General features: G+C 40.6%; 2 protein-coding genes across 2 annotated transcripts in view; both read right to left on the reverse strand.

Annotated features, from left to right (window-relative positions):
• MCCC2 (methylcrotonyl-CoA carboxylase subunit 2) overlaps nt 1-13,888 on the reverse strand; it is a gene marked incomplete at its 5' end in the record, with an annotated part of 33,885 nt that extends 19,997 nt beyond the window's left edge. The window contains 6 exons of the mRNA XM_079548074.1: nt 2,066-2,178; nt 6,016-6,143; nt 6,746-6,847; nt 7,086-7,170; nt 10,555-10,621; nt 13,769-13,888. Coding sequence (XP_079404200.1) covers nt 2,066-2,178; nt 6,016-6,143; nt 6,746-6,847; nt 7,086-7,170; nt 10,555-10,621; nt 13,769-13,888 — 615 coding nt within the window. The remainder of the gene's footprint in view (nt 1-2,065; nt 2,179-6,015; nt 6,144-6,745; nt 6,848-7,085; nt 7,171-10,554; nt 10,622-13,768) is intronic.
• Nucleotides 13,889-16,746: 2,858 nt separating this feature from the next.
• BDP1 (BDP1 general transcription factor IIIB subunit) overlaps nt 16,747-20,275 on the reverse strand; it is a gene marked incomplete at both ends in the record, with an annotated part of 59,902 nt that continues 56,373 nt past the window's right edge. Inside the window, 4 exons of the mRNA XM_079548835.1 lie at nt 16,747-16,875; nt 17,555-17,753; nt 19,115-19,400; nt 20,222-20,264. Of these exons, the coding sequence (XP_079404961.1) occupies nt 16,747-16,875; nt 17,555-17,753; nt 19,115-19,400; nt 20,222-20,264 (657 nt within the window). The remainder of the gene's footprint in view (nt 16,876-17,554; nt 17,754-19,114; nt 19,401-20,221; nt 20,265-20,275) is intronic.

The raw sequence follows: 20,275 nt of genomic DNA on the forward strand, positions 1-20,275 counted from the left end.
CTAATCACTGCATTCTGATTCACAGCTATACAGACATCAGAGCAATTTAAAGCTGCAGTAGGAGTATAATAAATTAGTCACAGGTAAAAGTGGAGGGAGAAATTAAAAGCAGCGCAGGCAACTGGGAAAAAAAATAAGCGAAAAAAAGCAATTACTGTATGGTCAAAATTGAGACAGGCTGATGAGTGAATTGATGAAACAGACCTTCAGCCATAGTAACAGCTGATAAAAACAATTTCCAAGCTCCTATGCTTGAAGAATTAATGTGAGCAGAAATCACAAGCAGTACTATTTCCTAATTAATACTACTTCCTAATGATGCATCCTCTCAGACAGGGAAGATGATTCTAGCTACCACAGTCTATTAGCACAGAATCAATAGCAGATTTACAAAGGCTAATAGTGCTCTTCTGAAATGAAACAAATGAAAGAAACAATCCTTAAACACATTCATGATGTATTTTAAATGAAGGAATAACTTCAAGAACTGAAAAGTTGTTTCCATCCTCAGCCCTCTGTAAATACTTTAAGAAAGTAAAATTTTCATGAGTGTCATTTCAAGAAAATTACTTTTATCCACATCATACCAAACAGTAAGTGCATAATTAAAAGGCAAAACCTTCGAACACTTAATTTTGATTAAGGTCACTGTCAGTCTACAGTGCTACGCTAACGAAGCACTACAGAGATACATTCCGGACTTTATAAGTGCATGAATGTTGTTTCAAGGTATACCTAAAAACAGCAGCATGACTTAAGGGACAGGACTTTCAAGCAAGGTCCTGCATAACCTCAGTAATTTCAGCCGTACTAATTTGGTTTACATATTCATCTTCGACATGAGATCTAAAAACTACTTCTAGGATACCAGATAATGACCGGAGTCCCCAGACTCCATTAAGTCATTGGAACTAAAAAAAAAATCTTTCAGTACAACAGCCATGTGAGTCTCCTTTAACAATAAAGTCCTTCGTTCATTTCAGAAAATATGTAACAGAATCTGACGATACAGAGAAAATAAACAAGGATGATCAGAAATGTAAAACATTCGCATCAGGAACTGCTAAGTAAAGTTGAATTGTTCAGCCTGCAAAGGGGATAAATGACAGAGCTGTGTAAGCACGGGAAGAGGCCAGGAGCTTATTGACCAGGCAGTAACTTCACAGAAAGAAACTGGTTTACTTTGCTGTACACCAGGATAGAAAGTTCCGGTGTTTGGATGTGGTTATCTTCAAAGACTCTTCTGCCCTCCTTGTGGCCTTCCACAGGTGCCAGCTGACAGATCCCTTGGCAAGCCAAAGCTGCTACAGTCCTGGGTCTTTATCTTTCTACTTACCTTCTTCACTTACATCTGGATCTTACCCTCTGCACCCCACCGAGGCTGCCATCAGCACTTACATCCTCAAAAAGCTCTACACTTTTCATGAGTAACAGACCTACTACAGCACCTCTCCTAGTTGGCCACCTGCATCAAAAAAATTGTCCTCAACACATTCCTGAAATATCCATGACACAAAACCATTTCTAAATCCAGGAACTGTGACTAAAAGTCACAATGATTCTATGCATCATTAATACATTAGAAAATGACTTCAATGTCAGAGCAGCTTTATTATACAGTGATCCATATATAAAATGGCTATATAAATACACACATACCACTCTTAGTAAAAAGTAAGTCTCATTTACTAGCCATCATCAAAGGGGTCCTCACCTTTATAGCAACGATGCAGAATAATCAACTGTTTCAAGAGATTTTTTACTGCTTCCTTACACAAACCTACTTACCATACTGTCAAGTTCTCTTTTCTCCCACTTCAAGATAGGAGCAGGTAGGTCATGCAGTCAACATTAAGGCCAAGAAAGAAGACAGCCATTTCAAAATGATGACTTTCTGTGGATAGTTAATATGTTTACAGTGCCTCTAATCTACAGACTGGGTCATCGGGTCAGCACAACTCTGTGCTGTCTAAAGTAAAGCACTGGTATAAACCCCGAAATCAGACAAAAGCAGCAAGCATAAGAACTAATTAATACATTTCAACCTCAAGTTAAAGCAAATTACCTGTGGAATTCCTCGAGAAGACATGATTGCTTGATTATAGAAAATACGACCAAAATGATCTCGATCTGGAAACACTTCTGCTTGCCGAGGTAAATTTGCTCCTCCAGAATCAACTACAGTAGATGAAAACACATGAACACATCTTTGAACAGTGTCATATACAGAAGTTAGTAGTAAAACATCTGCATGTTATTTAAAATAGCCACCACATGCTAATGTTGCATGCATTGTCATTAATCTAGGTATGTTATGATACACTTATCGAAAATGTAATGCTAAAAACATCACATATGCAATTAAGCAACTAACATCCACTCTCCCCCCTGCAAAAAAGACCCTCAGTTGTGCTGAGATGCAATCCAAATTCCTTACATAAACTTTTAAATTCATCTTAGTGCAAAGCATCTAAACTAAGAACACTTCCGGCATGCATCTTAAAATCTATTTTTCTGTTGTGAGTCTACCACAAGTTCTGAAGAAGAAACTACCACTAAATGCCCTTGAAATACATAACAAGTGTAGTTTCACACACTGATTATCCAGACACACTGAAGACCTTTTACTGTCTTCAGAAGCTTCATTTTTACATGCCCTTGCTTCATGATGTGCTTTACAAATTACAGGTCGCTGACTTCAGTTTTTGTTCCGCTCCAGAAACATGAAAACATATCAAAAGATTCTGAAGAACAGAAGATGAGAAAGAAATGCACACAAATGCCAAGCGCCTCTAACCACTTTGGCTTCTGCCAAGTTCTCTTCCTGAGCAACAGTCTACATGCACATTATCATGTGCATGCCAATAATCTCCCAAATTCAGCTCTACTGTGAAGCAGAGCTTTGATTCTTTATTCTGCTCTTGTAGAACAACTCTCTCAAATGCAACATCAACTCTGGCAATGAGACAAACTCCAACCTGGTCACTACTGCCAGTGTAGTGCAGTAGCCAATGCCTGAACACGAAAGAAAATGCACAAGTGACTGACTCTCAGTGACAAATGGCACCCAGTGTCCTCATCAGGCAATGAACATCTACATGGGGACTACTGATGGAAACAGAAAATCAAATGGCATGGAAATGACATGTTTAAAGAGCTGCCTGAATACAGACCACTCCCTCTTGATCTCACTATTGATATGAACTGACACAAGCACAGGCGAGTTCCTTGACAGGCAGAATGTATACAATGACTGTACAACTCAAAGTTGGAATACAAAAACTGACTTCACAGAATCACAGAATGGACTGGCTTGGAAGAGACCCTTAAGAGCATCTATTTCCAACCTCCTGCAAGGAGTCGCTGTGGCCAAACTGCAGGACCTGGTAACTGGTCTTAGCAAAGCTCATACAATTAGTCTCAGCCCAGTTATCCAGTCTGCCCAGATCCTACTGCAGGACCTTCCTGCCCTCAGGCAGGCAGACACTTACTCTCAGGGTGGCATCACCTGCAAACTTGCTGAGGGTGCACTCGATCCCACTGTCCATGTCACCCAGAAAGATGTTAAACAGCACTGGTCCCAGCACCGATCCCTGAGGAACACCACTCATCACTGATCTCCACTTGGACACTGAGCTGCTGGTAGCAAATCTCTGTGCAATCATCCAGCCAATTCCTTAATTCACTGACTGGTCCATTCCTCAAATCCCTTTTTCTTCAATTCAGAGACAGTTGCCCTTCCTTTATCCACTGACACTGTTACTCCATCATAAAAGTCTACCAAGTTTGTCAGGCAGGACTTGCCCTTGGTAAAGCTGTGCTGTTTACCACCGATCACCTCATCTGTATTTTCCATTTTATTTGGACCTTCAGGAGGATCTTCTCCATGATCTTGCAAGGCACAGAGGAGAGACTGACTGTCCTGTAGTTCCCGATCTTCTTTGCCCTTCTTGAAAATGGAAGTTATGTTTCCCCTTCTCCAATCAGTGGGAACTTCACCAGACTGCCACGACCTTTCAAATATGATGGAAAGCAGCTCAGCAACTTCATCTGCCAGTCCCCTCAGAACTCCTGGATGGACCTCATCAGGTTCCATGGATCTTGAGATTCTTAAGGTGGTCTCAAACCTCATCTTCACTTACAGCAGGCAGATCTTCCTTATCCAAGTTCCTACCTTTGATTTTTACAGCTTGGGCGTTGTGATTAGAGCCCTCACTGGTGAAGACTGAGGCAAACAGATCAATGAGTACCTCAGCTTTCCTTGTGGCAAGGTATCCACTTTCCTTCTGGAGAGGGTTCACATCCTCCATGGTCTTCCTTTTATCACCAAAATACTTGTAAAATTTCTTCTTGCTCCTCTTAATATCCCTGGCTAGATTTAATTCTAACCAACTTTTAGCTTTCTCAACCTGATCCCTGGCTTCTCAGACAGCTTTGTAGTCCTTCCAGGTAATGGTTCTACTCCATTTGGACTTTCTTTTTGCACCTAAGTCCAGGAGGTCCTTTTTGATTCATGGAGGCCTACTGGCAACCTTGCCTGCCTTTTCTTTTCTTGGGATGCACTGCTTCTGGATTTAGAGGAGATAGTCCTTGAATGCTGACCAGCTTTCTTGGACCCCTCTTCCTGCCAGGGCACTACTCCATGTCACCTTACCAGGCAGTTCCCTGCCAAGGGAAAAGTCTGCTCTCCTGAAATTCAGAATAGCAAGCTTGCTACTTGCACCTTCTTTGACATCCTGAGGATCTTGAAGTCCATGATATCATGGTCCCTGCAGCCAAGGCTGCCCTTGAACTTCATATTACTCACCAGCCCCTTCTTGTTGATGAGGACAAGGTCCAGTGTAGCACCTTTTCTGGTGGGTTCCTGTACCATTTGGAAAAGGAATTTATCAACACATTCCAGGAACCTTTTTTCATTGCTGGTGCCCTGCTGAGTTGGATATCTATTTCCAACACATTTTTCAAAGGCAAACCTATGTCCCATATTTCCTGTCCATAGTTTCACTAGGACTTAAAATGGCAGCATGACACAGTTTTGCTCACTGATACATTCACTAAAAGGTAAGAGCTGTCTGGACACACAGAAGTTGTTAGTAAGTCAGACTAAAAGAGAAGTAATAGCTTTTTTGCAAACAGCAAGGCTAAATTTCTTACAGCTTTCATGAACAACAATCTCGAACAATAATTACAGCCCTCCTCTTTTCTTTAAAACACCTTCCACTGCAGTATGACAACTCTACAAAGCCTCCATTCATGCTGTCACCCTGTCCACTCCACCAATACTTTCAAGTTCACATTTCTCCTAATCCTTCACACGCTGTCACTGGCCAGGACCTACCTATCTTTATGCTGACTTTTTAGTTAAGTGTCCTCAGTTGGTGAAGCAATCAATGCCTTTGAGCTGCTATGCCAAGCAGAATAGAGGACTAAACCATCCTGTTTTTCTAATAGGGACAATACAAAGATAATTACTCTGTACTCTAATGCTTCCTTACATACACAGAATCAATCGGCCTACATACTCTATGAAATCTCACAGTAATTTGGCTGAAGTTAGTTAGTGAATTCAAGGTACTAGACTGGGATTTGAGAATGAAAGGCAGACAGCACTACACAAAATTCCTACAAATAGTATTTCTATAAAACCAGGTACTGTTCTCTAACATACTAAGAACATTCAGGCAACACTATGGGATTGATAGCCATGAATGACAGAAGGAAAGAACATGAATAAAAATGAAGTGATAAAAGTGGCACGACTACATCTGTGTTCTGTGAAACCACCTCTACATTTGTGTTGAGAAGGTAGCATAGCACGACTTGCTGCTAATCTGCAGAAGTAACATGGCATTGTGAAAATGCATCTGGACAAATGTAACTGAAATACATACCTGGTTAGTCGTATCTGGAGACTCATCAGTCTCGGTAATATTTATTAAAAGCAGCAGTGTTTTACCCAGAGGTTATGAGATGCCCTTGACAAGGATTACTTGTTGTTTCTGCAATGTGACTTACCCAAATATATGCAAGGCAGATGGTTTTGCATTGCAATTTCTTGAGCACGTAAGTGTTTTTTAACAGTGATGGGATAGTAGGTACCACCTTTGACAGTTGCATCATTGGCAACAATCAAACATTCCACCCTAAAAATAAAGCAAGTTTATGGGAGATAAATGTATCTGTAGTAAATAAATACATTAGTTGCTTAAGAGCTGCCACGTGACCAAGACACATGAAACCTCTGGGATGGTCAGGAGAGCAGCCCTCCTCAATTGGAAGCATTCCCTTCCAATGCACATAGTAACAGCAGTCTCAGCACTACAACACTCTGCTTCACAGTTCCTTAATTCCCCAAATAAATGCTGCCTAGTGTCATATTTATTTTCAACAATTGTTTCAGTGCTACTTCTAGTAAGCAAAACTAATTCTCAGCCTAGAATCCAGTCCTCTCTTTTGCAAATTGCTTTACTGATTCACTAATCTCTTTATTTCACCAGACAACAGAAAGCCTATGTCTGTCTAACTTCAACAGGCTAAACACTAACTGAAAAAAAATCAATTCCTTTAGACAAGACTGAATGAATTAAGATGCTAACTTCGCTGATTTTTTGGATGTCTGAAATGAAATACTTAAAAAAGCTAGTAGCTTAATATTGGAAACTGAAGAAAACAACACCTTCTTCCTTCTTTTCTTAACACCAATCATAATACGTGATCAATAATATAGATCACTTGCATCTCTCACCCAGATATTCGTCCAATGCCTGTGATAATACCTCCTGCTGGAACCTCTTCATTACCATACAGCTGGTAGCCTGCAAACTGGGAGAATTCCAAGAATGGAGACCTAATAATGACAAATACCGTAACAAGATTTTAAACATCCATCAGTCTAATAACGAGTCGCCAGTGAACCTCACTTAGAAGATTCAATTTTCTAAGATGTGATTAAAAAAACCCAACAGATGAGTATTGCAAAAAACTAAAATTCCAAATGGTGACAGAAACTAATAAGAAAATAAAGCTCCTAGAACATTACCTGTGAAAGAGAATTTGATGTGTTTTTAAAAAGAGAAAGTACTCACCCTGGATCAATAAGTCTGTCAATTCTCTCTCTGGGTAACAACTTTCCTCTTGATGTGTGAAGCTTACGAGCTTTTTCTCCACCTCCTGTGATACAAGAGTCATGCATTAGGCTTACTGAGAACAGACAGATAAATCACCAGTTATATTAAAATTCAGAACAGAAACACTGAAGAGTTTACAGTTTTCTGTGTACGGACTTTAATAATGCATTTAATAAATAACATTTTTCACTTCAAACAGATTTAAGATATCGACACAAATGCTTGCCTTTCAGAACTTATTCTTCCTTCCTTGCCAGTCTTGAGGCAAAGACACTAATAAACAGTTGTCTGAAGCTTTCCCTCCAAATGAAAACACAAATTCACAGAGGAAAGGACAGGAGAAAGCTTCTCCAAATGAGTTCAAAATAGCTATGCTGAATCCAATCTTCAAAGAGCCAATCCAATGAGGATTCATCTCCTCAGATTACTTCAAAACAGTAAGCAACAGATTTCAGAAACACGACATTTAATATCAAAGTTTACTTATCTTTGCTTCATTTCAACCTTTTACTTGAGGCCAACCTAAATCATATCTTTTGCTCTCCAGAGCTTTGTATCATTCAATGCTCAAGACATCTCAGTTTCACATCCCTTGACACATCTCAGCCCCTTTATAGCAACAGCTTATATAAACAGTGCATTTATGTAGACAGATCACTGATCCACCCTGTCAAGCTAAAATTGTCTCCCCCTGTCCAAAGTAAAGAACTTGCTTTCTTGCTAACATTTCTCCTGAGACTTCTGTACTTGTCAGCTAAGCATTGCTGCAACAGAGCTGTTAAGCCTACCGGTCAGACCTTCCTTGTTACCTCCTTCCTTAACCACTATGATGCTGTGGTTTAACCTGGCAGACAGCTAAGCACCAGCAGTTTGCTCACTCCCCCCATCCCAGTGGGACAGGGGAGAGAATTGGGAAAAAAAAAAAAGAAGCAGAACTTGTGGGTTGAGATAAAACTGTTTACTAAGATAGAATAAAGGAAAAGGGTAATAGCTATCACTATATATATTTATCAGTGTATGCAACAAGTAGTGCTCAAGCAATTGCTTGCCACCTTCCGACTGATGCCCAGCTTGCCTCCCAAGCAGTGGAAGAGAAAAAAATAAATCAACTCCCACCCCCTTCAAAATTCCTTCTGCATGATGTCAGATGGCATGGAATATCCCTCTGTCTAGTTAAAGTCAGCTAAGCCACTTCTGTTCTCTCCCAGCTCCTTGGGCCCTTGGCTGTGAACAGCCTCTGCTCTGTACAACACTGCTCAGCAGTAGCTATAAACGTGTGTTAACATTGTTTTTCTCTTAGAACCAAAACATAACATCACATCAGATACTCTAATCAAAACAATTCCATCCCAGCTGAAACTAAGACGTAATTTCCCACAAAGTAGGCAGACCAGAAAGTCCACAGCTTATTTCTGATTCAGTACACTCATTAGGTCTGCATATCCAGACTAAACCTTGCACATGCTTTCTAAACAGGTCTCTTTCTGCACAAGTCTCTCAAACATTTCATATCTACCCACAAAGCTAATATTCTCACCATCCCACATCACAACTACCACAGTGTTTTACCTGACCTTGGCAGATACCATCTTACCTTTCCCATTTACACTTGCCGTGCTGCTGCAAGAACCATTTTCCATCCCACGATTTTTGTCATCCCTGCTCTCCTCACGCTAATCATAAATGCTTGCCCTGCAGGCCTTAGAGATCTTCTATTAGTTTCTCTTCCAGAACTGAGAAGTTCAATCAGCGCTACAGTAACCCCCATCCTGGAACAGCCTCCCTAACGATGAAACAAACTGGGGTCATTTAACCTGACAGCTCCTCCTCAACAGCTCCTCTACAGCGATGCCTACTAGATTTCAACTTAATGTTTCAAACAGGCTATGACTGCCGCTCTTCACAGAGACAAGGAGTACCTCAGTTGCTTCTTTTGCTTGACAACAGAAACCTACTTGTTACAGCCTGTAAATTCTTTTGGGATTCTCTTCCTGTTGCTTGGGATTACAAAATAGATTGTATGGGTTTACAAAAGTCCCACTCAGAGAGCAACAAGGAATGAAACATATATTAAAAAGAACTCTGCCAAGAGGTCCTTCTCCAAAAGACAGCTTTTAGAAAGAAAAAGAGTTTGCAGCTATCCCTCAAAACTCCTCAGTGTGTATATCCAATTCTCCTCACATACCTGTAAGACAGGTGAAGCAATCATTCACAAGTTACATATTTTAACATCCTGGCAGAGCATCTCTGAGGCTTTAGTCTTCTATCATATGATAAGCAAGAACAGGAAAGATGCAGCATTGAAGAAGGTCATGACCATTAACTGATGATAAGCCACACAAAGAACTACTGAATGGTCTCTACACTCATACAAAACAGGGAATCTATGGGATTCAACATATCTTGATGAAAGCCTAGAGTTTTCATATACAGCAAGTAAGAAAAAGCAGAAAGCTCATGATCTTAAATGTGCTCCTCTAAAACCACAGAAGAGATCACATTATAAAAGAAACAGCATACAGCATGTTACCACAATGAGCGCTGCTAGAGAGAGAGTTAAAGCTGAGTGCTTTAAGCATCTGTAACCTTTTTTCTTATCTTCAGTCAACTGGAATTAATTCAGGAGGTCTAAGCAGTTAAGACACTGAAATAGAGATATTTCAACCTTCCAAACCGGTATAAATTTGCCAGCAAAATGACACCAGGGGTCTTTGTAAATCCCTTTACAAGTGAAAACACAAACAGGCAACTTGAACAAAAGCACACTTGTCACACCAACCTGTTGTAAAAGCAGGTGGGAGGATGAAGCAAAGAAGCAGGTAAAGAGGAAAGTGCAGCAGTAAAAGCCTTTTGTTAATAGTCTTATCTATTTTTAACATACTGCCATTAAATTTATTAAAGAAACATACTTTCCACTGATATTACAAAAAATTAAACAACTCTAAACACCCAGTTTTCATTATTTACTTTGCTTACTTTGTGCCTCATTAGGAATGAAATTAATCTTCTGATTGTATCAGCCCTGCTTCAATTTATTTCATTTTCCCAGTAATTTATCTGCAGCATTAGGATAGACCTAACCCACCTGACAAGCAAATGCATTAGCTAAACACTGTGATAAACTAGTACCAATGCTACGGACTTTTTTCTTATTTAAACTCAGTTACTTTTTAAAAAAAAAAAAAAAATCAACTAAATTTTCAACCAAGCTCACATGGATATAAACTCTAAGGTTTTCAGCTGATGAAAGAAGATTAAAACAGATGACACACATTTCTGTGTGACTCTTACAATCCATCTAGCATGTTGTATCTGAATGAGCAGTAAACATACAACTAAAGGGAAAAATAATTACAAAGAAAGGAAAAGCACTCTATTTGAGCAATAGTTTTAACAAGCCTTCTAAAATCTGGACTACCACACTTACCTAATCTGATTTTTTCTGCTTCTTCTTGGAGTTTAGTGACCAGGGCTTTCATTCGTTCATAGTTTTCCTAAATGGGGAAACAAATGTTTCAAGTTCAACCAAAGGTGACAGAATGATGCTTTAATAAAGAAACACAGAAAACAGTATGCAACATTAATTTCTTTTCAAATTTTCTACTTACCTTATTAAATACTTGCTCTGTATTGTCTTTAAAGAAATAACATTTCTACCCGTATGTAGGTTTCCTTATGTCATCCCAAGGCATTTAATACACAAGCTTCACAAAAAACTCTATGTTTGAACTGTACAAGCCCACTCTAAGCTTAATGAACCAATACCAAAATTAGTCATTACAGAGTTCAAACTTTATTTTTCAGATTTTGTTAACTTACTGGTGTGTGTTTATTTGCCTTTCACAAATGTAACTTTGTAAAATAAATCATGGGTACTCAAATGAAGTGTTGCTGTGCCTCTTGTGCCAGAAGATGAATGACCTAGAGTGAATTAACTTGGCAAAAACGTCTGTATTCTCTATTTAAATAGAACACAAATATAAACATAAGGTTTTCAGAAGCAGGAAAGTGTGACCTTCTTGCCAATACTGCTCTTAGAATAACAAAGGCTCTTGTAGCTTTGGGTATGAGTTATCCAGTAGTCAGCTCACCACCAGTGTCCTTACAGTTGTTTTTACCACTTCTTCAGGATTAAAAGGTATTAGTCAACCTTAATGAGGCTTTTCAGATATGTTAAGAACTATGTAACTTCTTTGAGAAGGGTAACTGCAATATAGCAAAAAGGTTTATCAACTGCAGCATGAGAAAAATCAGTGTTGTCTATTGCTCATTTAGAAGATACTAAAGCCTAATTTGACAGAAAAAAAAAATAAAAATCCGGAGACTGGAGAATCTTATATTCAGAGGTGAACACAATAAAAATCTGGAGACTTTATATTCAGAGGTGAACACAGAACTAGAATTACCCTAGTAAGTAGCAAGTGCTGTAGTTCAGTTTCTCCAGCTCTGAATCACTGAAAGGCACCACAATGTGCAGGGCAAACAGAATGAAAACACACACACAGGCCAACGCACTCAGAGTGGTTTAGCTGTCCAGGACTTTGCAAAGGAAGCACTTCTTGCCCCTTGGCCCTAGCAATTCCACCAGCTGGCACACGTGGCTGATGGGTGAGATCAACACTCAGACATCCTCCACCAGAAGAGGACACTGCAGCAACAGGTCAGTGTGTGCCACCCTGGGCTCTGGGCGGAGCGCATGCAGCACAGTGCACAGACTGGACCTTCACCCATCTGTTACTGTGCAGCTGCTCTTTTCTTCCTCAGCTGTGAATGACACAGGAATGGCCTACTGGAGGTTCAGTGACCGGGAAATGAGAACAAATCAGCCACGATTGTTCGTCTGTCTGCTGTCACTCACCACTGAAGGAAACAAACCCTGATCTCCGTCCCTCAAAAGACCAACTTTAAATCCATACTTGTAAAGCTCCGTCACAGCACACTCAGCTTCTTCACACACTACTGGGATTAAATATTCAGCTTGAAATAGGAAAAAATCCAGCTAAAAATGGCACAGGGAATTAAAAGGGGCACAGCAATCAGTGTCTTACTTATCTGATTCCGGATTAACAACTTCTGTAGTTATTTTATCTACTCTCCTGCAGGAAAATTCATGAAAGAATTTCTTATGCCATCAGGAAAAATATCTTGCTCCAATACTTGAGTTAATTTCTGACCTTATCTTTCATGTCTTTTAACCACAAGACATTTCTGCATATTACAAAGGAAAAGCAAGGATGCGTATAGGTTTTGAACACGTGCAGAAATGGCTCCACGCAGGATCAAACTAGCTCTGCCATATCTTTTTGGCCTCTTAATGCCAAAAATGAAAGTGAATGGACATATCTTCCTTCTGTAAACCTGCTTTTGCACCAGTAAAGCCTATAAAATTCTGCTCTTAGTGTGAGGGCTCCTAGGAACTCAAAGCAGAATCAAGAAGTGAAAGTTACAGACTGATCCTAAGATCCTAATGAGCTAAGTGAATTACTGCTACCTAAGCAAGGCAGCTGTAAGAGCTAATCCTGAGAGCCTTCACACAGATTCTCCTCTGTTTTCCAGAATTTAGACTCACTGCTAAACTACGTTTTCACATGTCTAGCTTTACAGACAGTGTACATTATGAAGGCCAACCTGTCTGGCTAAACTGACAGCCAGAAGGGCAGACACCAGCTACAGGAGGCGAGACCTTCATCACACACTGCTACGCTCTCCTCTGTTTGCACTGTTTTTCTCTGCATACCAATATTTTTTTCAGATTCTTTAACACCTCACAGCACTTCGTGTCTGTAAAGCACTGCGTGCACTTACACTGCTGCACTAATTAGACTTAGTACTAACACTACCAGCTCTATTACTGCTTGAATGATATAGCACACACTCCTCCAAGGTGGGAGGCTCCCCAAGTGGGAGCTGCTGCTTGTCCAGCAGCTTTTCCTGCATTAAGATAGATTGAAAACTGCTGCCAACATACACAAAAGCTAGACATGGAAGTAAAAATAAAGCGTTCTACAAGGAGTTACCCAGCCTTGGCTTTTGGGATTTAAAGGTGCACACACAAATGCAAATCCACTGACAGCTTAGGTGAGTGAACACATTTATTAAACTGCTGTTTTTCTGCTTGTTTGTTTGCAGATGCAAATCCACGTGCACGTATTATGCGCCATTATACACGTTTATATACGTGCATACAAACACATTCGTACAACGAAGACTGGCATATGCACACGCTGGTGTCCCACGGAAGTTTCTGCAGCTCGGTTTCTGCAAAGCCACATTCAGAACTGCATGAAGTGTTTCACATTTCTTCCCATCAGCTCCGACCCGCTCCTAAAACCGCCCTGTCCTCCACAACAGCAACACAACTTTCCCATATAGCATCGATACGAGGCGATGTACAACGCCGTCACGGCGGTGGGATTTAACTCCACCCGCATCTCCTCCCTAAGGAGAACGCCTTCCGCGGGCAGCCCGGGCACTGCGCGCAGCCCCTCCCCCTCTCTCGAGGAAGGGAGCCGCCAACAAACGGCAGGGAGCTCCCAGCTCTGGGAAGCGCCGCGCTTCGTAACGACGGAGGGTTCGCTCGGGGACACCGAGGAGCAGCGAGGCGCCAAGGCGCGCCCCGAGCCCCCGCGGTACCAGCCTACCTGGTAGAGCGGGGAGCCCGCGTCGGGCCGCGAGCCCACCGCCGCCGCCTCGCCATAGCGGGCGCGGGCCGGGCGGGCGGCAGCGGCGCGGGAGAGGAGGCGGCAGCGGCCCAGCAGCATGGCGGCCCCGCAGTGCCGGCCGCGCCGCCCGCTGCCGCCACTCCCACCGCCGCAGCCAATGGGTGGAGGGGCCGCCCGCCCTCGGCCGCGCCCGGCGGAGCCGCGAGGAAAACGTGACGTTGCGGTTGTAACGCGTGATAAACAGTGCGGGAACCAGCACGGGAGTCATATAAAATAATTTATTTACATAGTTTACACGACAAGTTTCTTTCAAACAGAAAGCGCGTTGGCGATTATACAGGCAGAAGTCCCGCTGAGATCCCATCGCGCAGCTCTTCCGTTGCCATACCCTCCTCCGGTACAGAACACAACGCGGCCTTCTCTCGCCTCTATTCAAAACGTTCTTCAAAACAAAGTGCAAATGGAGGGAACAGAAAGCGCGGCCTCAATGAACAAGATAGGTAAGGCACCTTAAATCTTAGGAATGAACAGTGATTTTGTATCCTGTAAAACAAATGCAAACTGCACGCAATGAAATGCGCAATGGTTATCAGCTCAGAAAATACGGCAATTATTTCATAGCCAGATCCCCAGAAATGCATTCTTAGGCTATGTCAGTGCAAACAGGATTGAAACATGCCACACAGTCAAGAACTAAGCATCTGATTAAATGAAGTGTCTGCAAGGTATACATTGAACTTAACGCATACACTCATCTATTTCCTAATGTTTACATCAAACGTTTCAAGTTAAATGTGTTAGGCAGAACAAAAGAGCCGAGATTTCCAAGCACAGACTGATGGTGGTGGATTATCTTTATGTGTGTCGGGTTTTTGTTTGTTTAGTCTTTCTTTTGACAATATGCTGTTCAGAAAGTCAAGCTGGGATCACCAGCCTTTTCACCACCTCTACAAGATGCTGCTGCAAGCCCCACAGAATGGCCTGGGCCTGGAAGGGACCTCAAGGATCACAAAGCTCCAATCCCATCCACCACAGGCAGGGCCACCAACGTCCCCATTTAATACCAGCCCAGGCTGCCCAGGGCCCCATCCAACCTGGCCTTGAACACCTCCAGGGATGGGGCATCCACAGCCTCTCTGGGCAGTGTGGTTGACAGAGGTCTCCTAATACAGCAACTTGCAATAGCAGTAGTTTTTCTGTGTATTTTTCATTATTGACAAAGTTTTAAATGTTCATTCATAAGCACTGCCAAACATTCTCAAAGTATTTCAAAATTCAGTAAATGATTACATGAGAACATTTGCAAGTAAATTATTACCCAGCCCCAAGGTGAAGATGGGTTTCTGCAGAGCACAATACAATTCAAACTTCTCTATTATAACAATTTCTTTCGCAAAAATATTTGCTGTTAATAATTCCCAGGAGAAATAGCTGGACTACTTACATCTACATGCTCTTTTTTTGTGTAATAACATTTAAGAATTACTTGACCTCTCAGTGGCTACCTGTACAAACTCAAAATAACTTTTGTATTTTAACAAGACAATTTTCCTACGCAAGAAAAAAAAAAAAGCTAAAATCTCAAGCTGCACCAAACTTTTATGGTGAGTTTCAGTACAAGCAGATGTGGAACATGAAGAAAATGTTCAAATACAACTGCTTCCAAGTAGCAAATCCTTAAAGCATCCTCACTGTCGTTTAAGTCCAGTTGTTGGTGCTGCTTTGAATAAGTGCAACAAAGGACATCACTACAGACATATACACCTACATGCAGAAACAAGAAGAAACACCATCTAACCCCTTTGTTTTCAAATTTCCAGCTGAGACAACGTTGATAGCACAGCTATGGTTCTTGCTGAGAGATGTGTGCAATCCCAGGGCTCAGTGGGGAAGAGACACCACACAGGACGAAGCCAGGACAGCTGGCCTGAATGAAGCCAGGGGTTTACTCCACACCACATGACATCGTGCAGAAGCTGTAAAGATCTGGGGAGGGGCCACTGATTGTAGTTCGCAGGGCATCAGTCGGCAGGTAGTGAGACCTTGAGCTGCCAGCAGGGCATCAGTCAGCAGGCAGCTGTATTGTTAGCTGGGTGTTGGCTGGTGAGTAGTTGCACTGTGGAGATATTTATCTTCTAGCGCATGTTTGTCTTCACTTTTCTATCTTAGTGAAGAGTTTTTACCTCATCCCACCTTGTGTGGTGCTTAGCAGCCTGCTGGGTTAAATCACAACACAAGGAAACTGGCATTTATACTGAGAAACATTAAACTCTTCCTCTCATTCCAATAGGACGGTTCCAAAGGTTATCACTGTGTAAATTAAATGTTTTTCAGGTTTTTCCTCTATGCATTTTAAAGCAGCTAAAGTCATTTGGCTTTTTAGGCTAGGGTCTTTTAAGCCTTATGTAAGACATCTTAAATACAAAAATACATAATTTGGAGGTGCTAATAAAAATACCTGCAGTGTTGAACAGAACTTATGATGGTACTTTCAGTATTTGCATCCTGATCTACAGAGAATACACTGTAAATAAAAGGTTTTTCCTCCTAACACACTAATACAGCATACTTCACAAAAAGAAGTAAAGAACTTGTATAATCAGTATCACAGTCTTTAGCATTAAATTCAAAGGAATAGCTTGTCACAAGAATAAGCATATTTTGCATTGCACTTTTCTAGAAGACAATCATGCACCCATTACCAAAATCCAAACAAGTGAAAATGAATCCCACAGCCACTGTTCTGGTCCAATGATACCGACAAAGTGGTTTAGCTTATGTCAACCTTTTGAAAGCATCCATTTATAAGAAAATGATTCCATCCTTATGGGAGTTACTAACTGTAACTGATGCTAAACTTGGCATAACTAATATTAAAACAAGTAATGTTTTCCTAAAAAATAATGACTTTTTACGTAGTTGTACTAAGATCCCACCATTTTTAGAAAGCCAGTTTGCTATTCTGGGTCATCTACTTCCATGAAGATGTCACTGAAAAAATACTCTGAGATTTTGGTTGGCTCCTCTTCCTTCTCTTGATCTTCAGCACACTGGGGAGGCTTCTTGGATGGCTCATTATGTGGAGCCTAATAGAAAAAGAAAAGGCTACTCATAACAGAGCACATGTACACGCACATATAAGCCTATGTAGATGCTTGTGCTGTCAATTCAGATAGCAAGATTAAAAAATTAGGAATTATTGGAAAAAGGAAAACGAGTAGGTTCCCCTCTCATCCCTCTGCTGGCACTAGGAATATTTCTGCAGCAAAAGCTGATAAAGATTTTGAGATGGACTGCATCATCCATCTGGGCAGCGGTCATTCCCTTTGACTGACTTCACATATTTGCTGTGGGTGTCTGTTTAAACAGAGAACTATTGCTACAGGGTAATTCAAAGCCATAAAACTTCACAGAATAACCATCTTGTACCTATACACATTAATACAGTTATCAGCAGAGGCCCTCATAGCTTTACCTAAGTCTTGAAGGAAAGTACAAACCTTGTGCAACTTGTGCAAAAGTAACAGAGTAGAAAAATGGGCCACAACTCTCCAAGAAACCAAAGCATTCAAAGACACATGCGCACAGAGAAAGCAACTTAGTTCCCTTTTAAGTCTCCTAGACATGCACAAGTTAGGATCCATTCACTGCAGCAGATGAATCTCTCAAAGCCTGAGCACAGCATGCCCCCTAGTCACTCCTGAGACAACTAATTCATCGCTTCTCACATCTCAAAAAGGCAGAAACATTCAGAGGCAAACATACCGTAACTACAGCATCAGCAGTTACGCTGTGATGCTCCACAAATGATGATGTGCTTCTGGAAGGAAAGGAACAAGATTCCCTATCATCCTTATTAGATGGAGTTGTTTTTTTCAGACTTTGCTTTGTGGTCCCAATCTGTGGGTTTGGGATCTTTACTCTCTTCCTTTGAATTTCTTCTGCAGATTCAGAACTACTTTTTCTGCAAATTAAAGACAAAAATCTCAATGGTTTTCATCCACTCCACTCAAAACAAGTACAGTCAGAATGTAATAGAATTGAACCATAAAAGCAATGTATAAATAGCATTACAGGAATCCAGTTCACGATACAGCAAACACACACCTCAGAGATGCTTGAAAATTCTTAAGGAAAAAAACGAGAAGTTATCCCAAGGACTTCTGTATTACTGATTATTCTGGCACATGAGGAGTTTACAAAGTGGTAAGAGGAACGCTTATCAACCTCCACTCTCGAGAACAAGAATATGTCACTTGTCTCTGAACTAGAGCCTGTAATTACCAGATGTTCAGAACAGCTTCTGAGAGGAACAGAGACACAGACCTGAAGGAAGAATTCAGAAGAGCACATCATGTAATTAATAGGAAAAAAAAACCCAACATGATTCCCAAGGATTGGACTACGTCAGACTCTCTTGAGTATCTACACCAGAAAGAAGAACCCGTTGCAGGGCTTCAGCCTTGCTGTTGTATGCAGTTACACAGAAGTCACAGTGACAAAGTATAGAGTAAGTACACACTGTATCAAAGCTAGTTCTCATGTTGCTAAGTAAGAATTTACAGTTTAGAAAAGCAAAGATTCTTAATTTCAATTATTTGTTACCCAGCTGCTGTAGACATCTCAGATACAAATAACCACTTTTGTTGGGAACATAAATGTAATGAAAGAGCAAATAACAGGATCAGGACAGACCCGTGGAGCACCACGGTCAAAAACAGTGTGTACAAGTACAACAGAGAGAAGAAACTAGAATACTTGAATACTATAGAAATGTATATTAAAACAAGAAAACATAGTTCAAATAGTTGGATGGACAGTTAAGAACAATATCCTCTGATCTGTCAGGGTAGAAGGTCCAATGGGGAAAAGACTAAAATTAGTACTTGTAGAAACACAGTGAGTACTACATCCACATCTTATTGACAGAAGGCCAAAAATCCTAACAAATGGGTGGGTGCATATATCTAAGCATTAGACAGAGCTAAGAAAAACAATTATCCTAAGTCTGTATTACAGCTTCATGGACATCTGTATCTAAAGAGGCATCTGTCAGTGCCTAAAGAGATGTATCAGTAACATCCCCTGGTCAATCTGTCTATTTAATAATAATCTAAATCTATTTAATATCTAAAACACTTCAAATTTCAAAGGAGACAGTTTGATCCTTTTTAATTTCTGAGGAGGATGGACCTATAATTCTTACAAGGATTGCAAAGGAGGGTACTGCTGCTCTTGTAATACAAAGTGGAAAGAGGATATCAATAACCCTATATGGAAAAAAATGTCTAACAGAAAAGGCTGACAAAAACATTCTATGGATACCTGAGTAATGGAGTCTTTGAAGATTCTGTTAGACTTTCAGTACATTCCAACTGCTTCATGTTTGCTTCATGTTTATCTCCCAGTTTTCCTTGTTCACTTATTTCTGTTCTGCTGGAGGTTAACCTACATGTCACCTCCTCTTGACTGGATGCTAAATTGTGAAATGATGCTTTCTCTGAAGTTTCACACTGGCTTCTCTCATCTACTGGTGAAATAGACTCAGACAGCGAGGCAGAAGTAACCACATTTTTCTTTGCTGAAGCCCCTGGTTTTTGACAAGGATTACCTGTAAAAGAATAGAGAGTAATTAAGAAACTTCTGTTAGTTGCTTTCGCTGATAACACCACAGTCCAAAAGATGAGTGTAACGTTAAAGTGGCTTAAAAGATGAGGGCTAATTTTTTTTTCCAGTTTTTTGTCTTTTGGTTTTTGAAAGCACCACTAAGATGAAAGAATCCACAATCTACTTTCAAAGTCTGTAAAGTCTTACAGATGTTATGTGGAAAAGCTGGAGAAGTTTAGTTTCACAGCTGCACCCCCAGTCTTTACAGCATACAACAGAAATTAGTGAAGTTGTTTAAAATTCTCTCTTTCAAGTTTACTTCAGAACCAAGTAGTTCTCCAAATCCTTCAAAGGCTCAGCTGATTGAAAACTGTACTGTCAGGATTTGCCTGATTAAGTAGTGTTTGTGTTTTTTAAAAGACTAACACAAAATAAAAAATGAATTGTGTTACAGCATGGTAACATTAACACCTTTGGTTATTAGCACTCTCCGGCAAGGGAAAATATTTGCTAAGCAGACAATAACAGGTTTGGTCTAAAAATCTCCTGAAATCCACAAGTAGAACAACTACAGCATTGCTCTTAGAACCATTACAAACCATTACTAAATTAACAGCCAGCTAGGTAATACAACACATCTATTTTACAGCAGAAACCATGAAACTGAGGTGTTAGGGTGTTACAGGAAAAATTCCTTTCTCATTTTAAGTTAGCTGCAGACAGGACCACTTAGGATAATGACAAGTATCAAGCTGTGGTAGTATCAAACTAATCTATGCATTTAAATTCATTACAATTTGCTTTTACAAGTTTAAATTTACCTACCAGAAGTTCTTGTTTGAGTATTTGTGGATTTACTTGAATACCCCTGTATTGAAA

This window comes from Tetrao urogallus (genome assembly GCF_951394365.1).
Source record: "Tetrao urogallus genome assembly, chromosome: Z".
Taxonomy (NCBI): Eukaryota; Metazoa; Chordata; class Aves; order Galliformes; family Phasianidae; genus Tetrao; species Tetrao urogallus.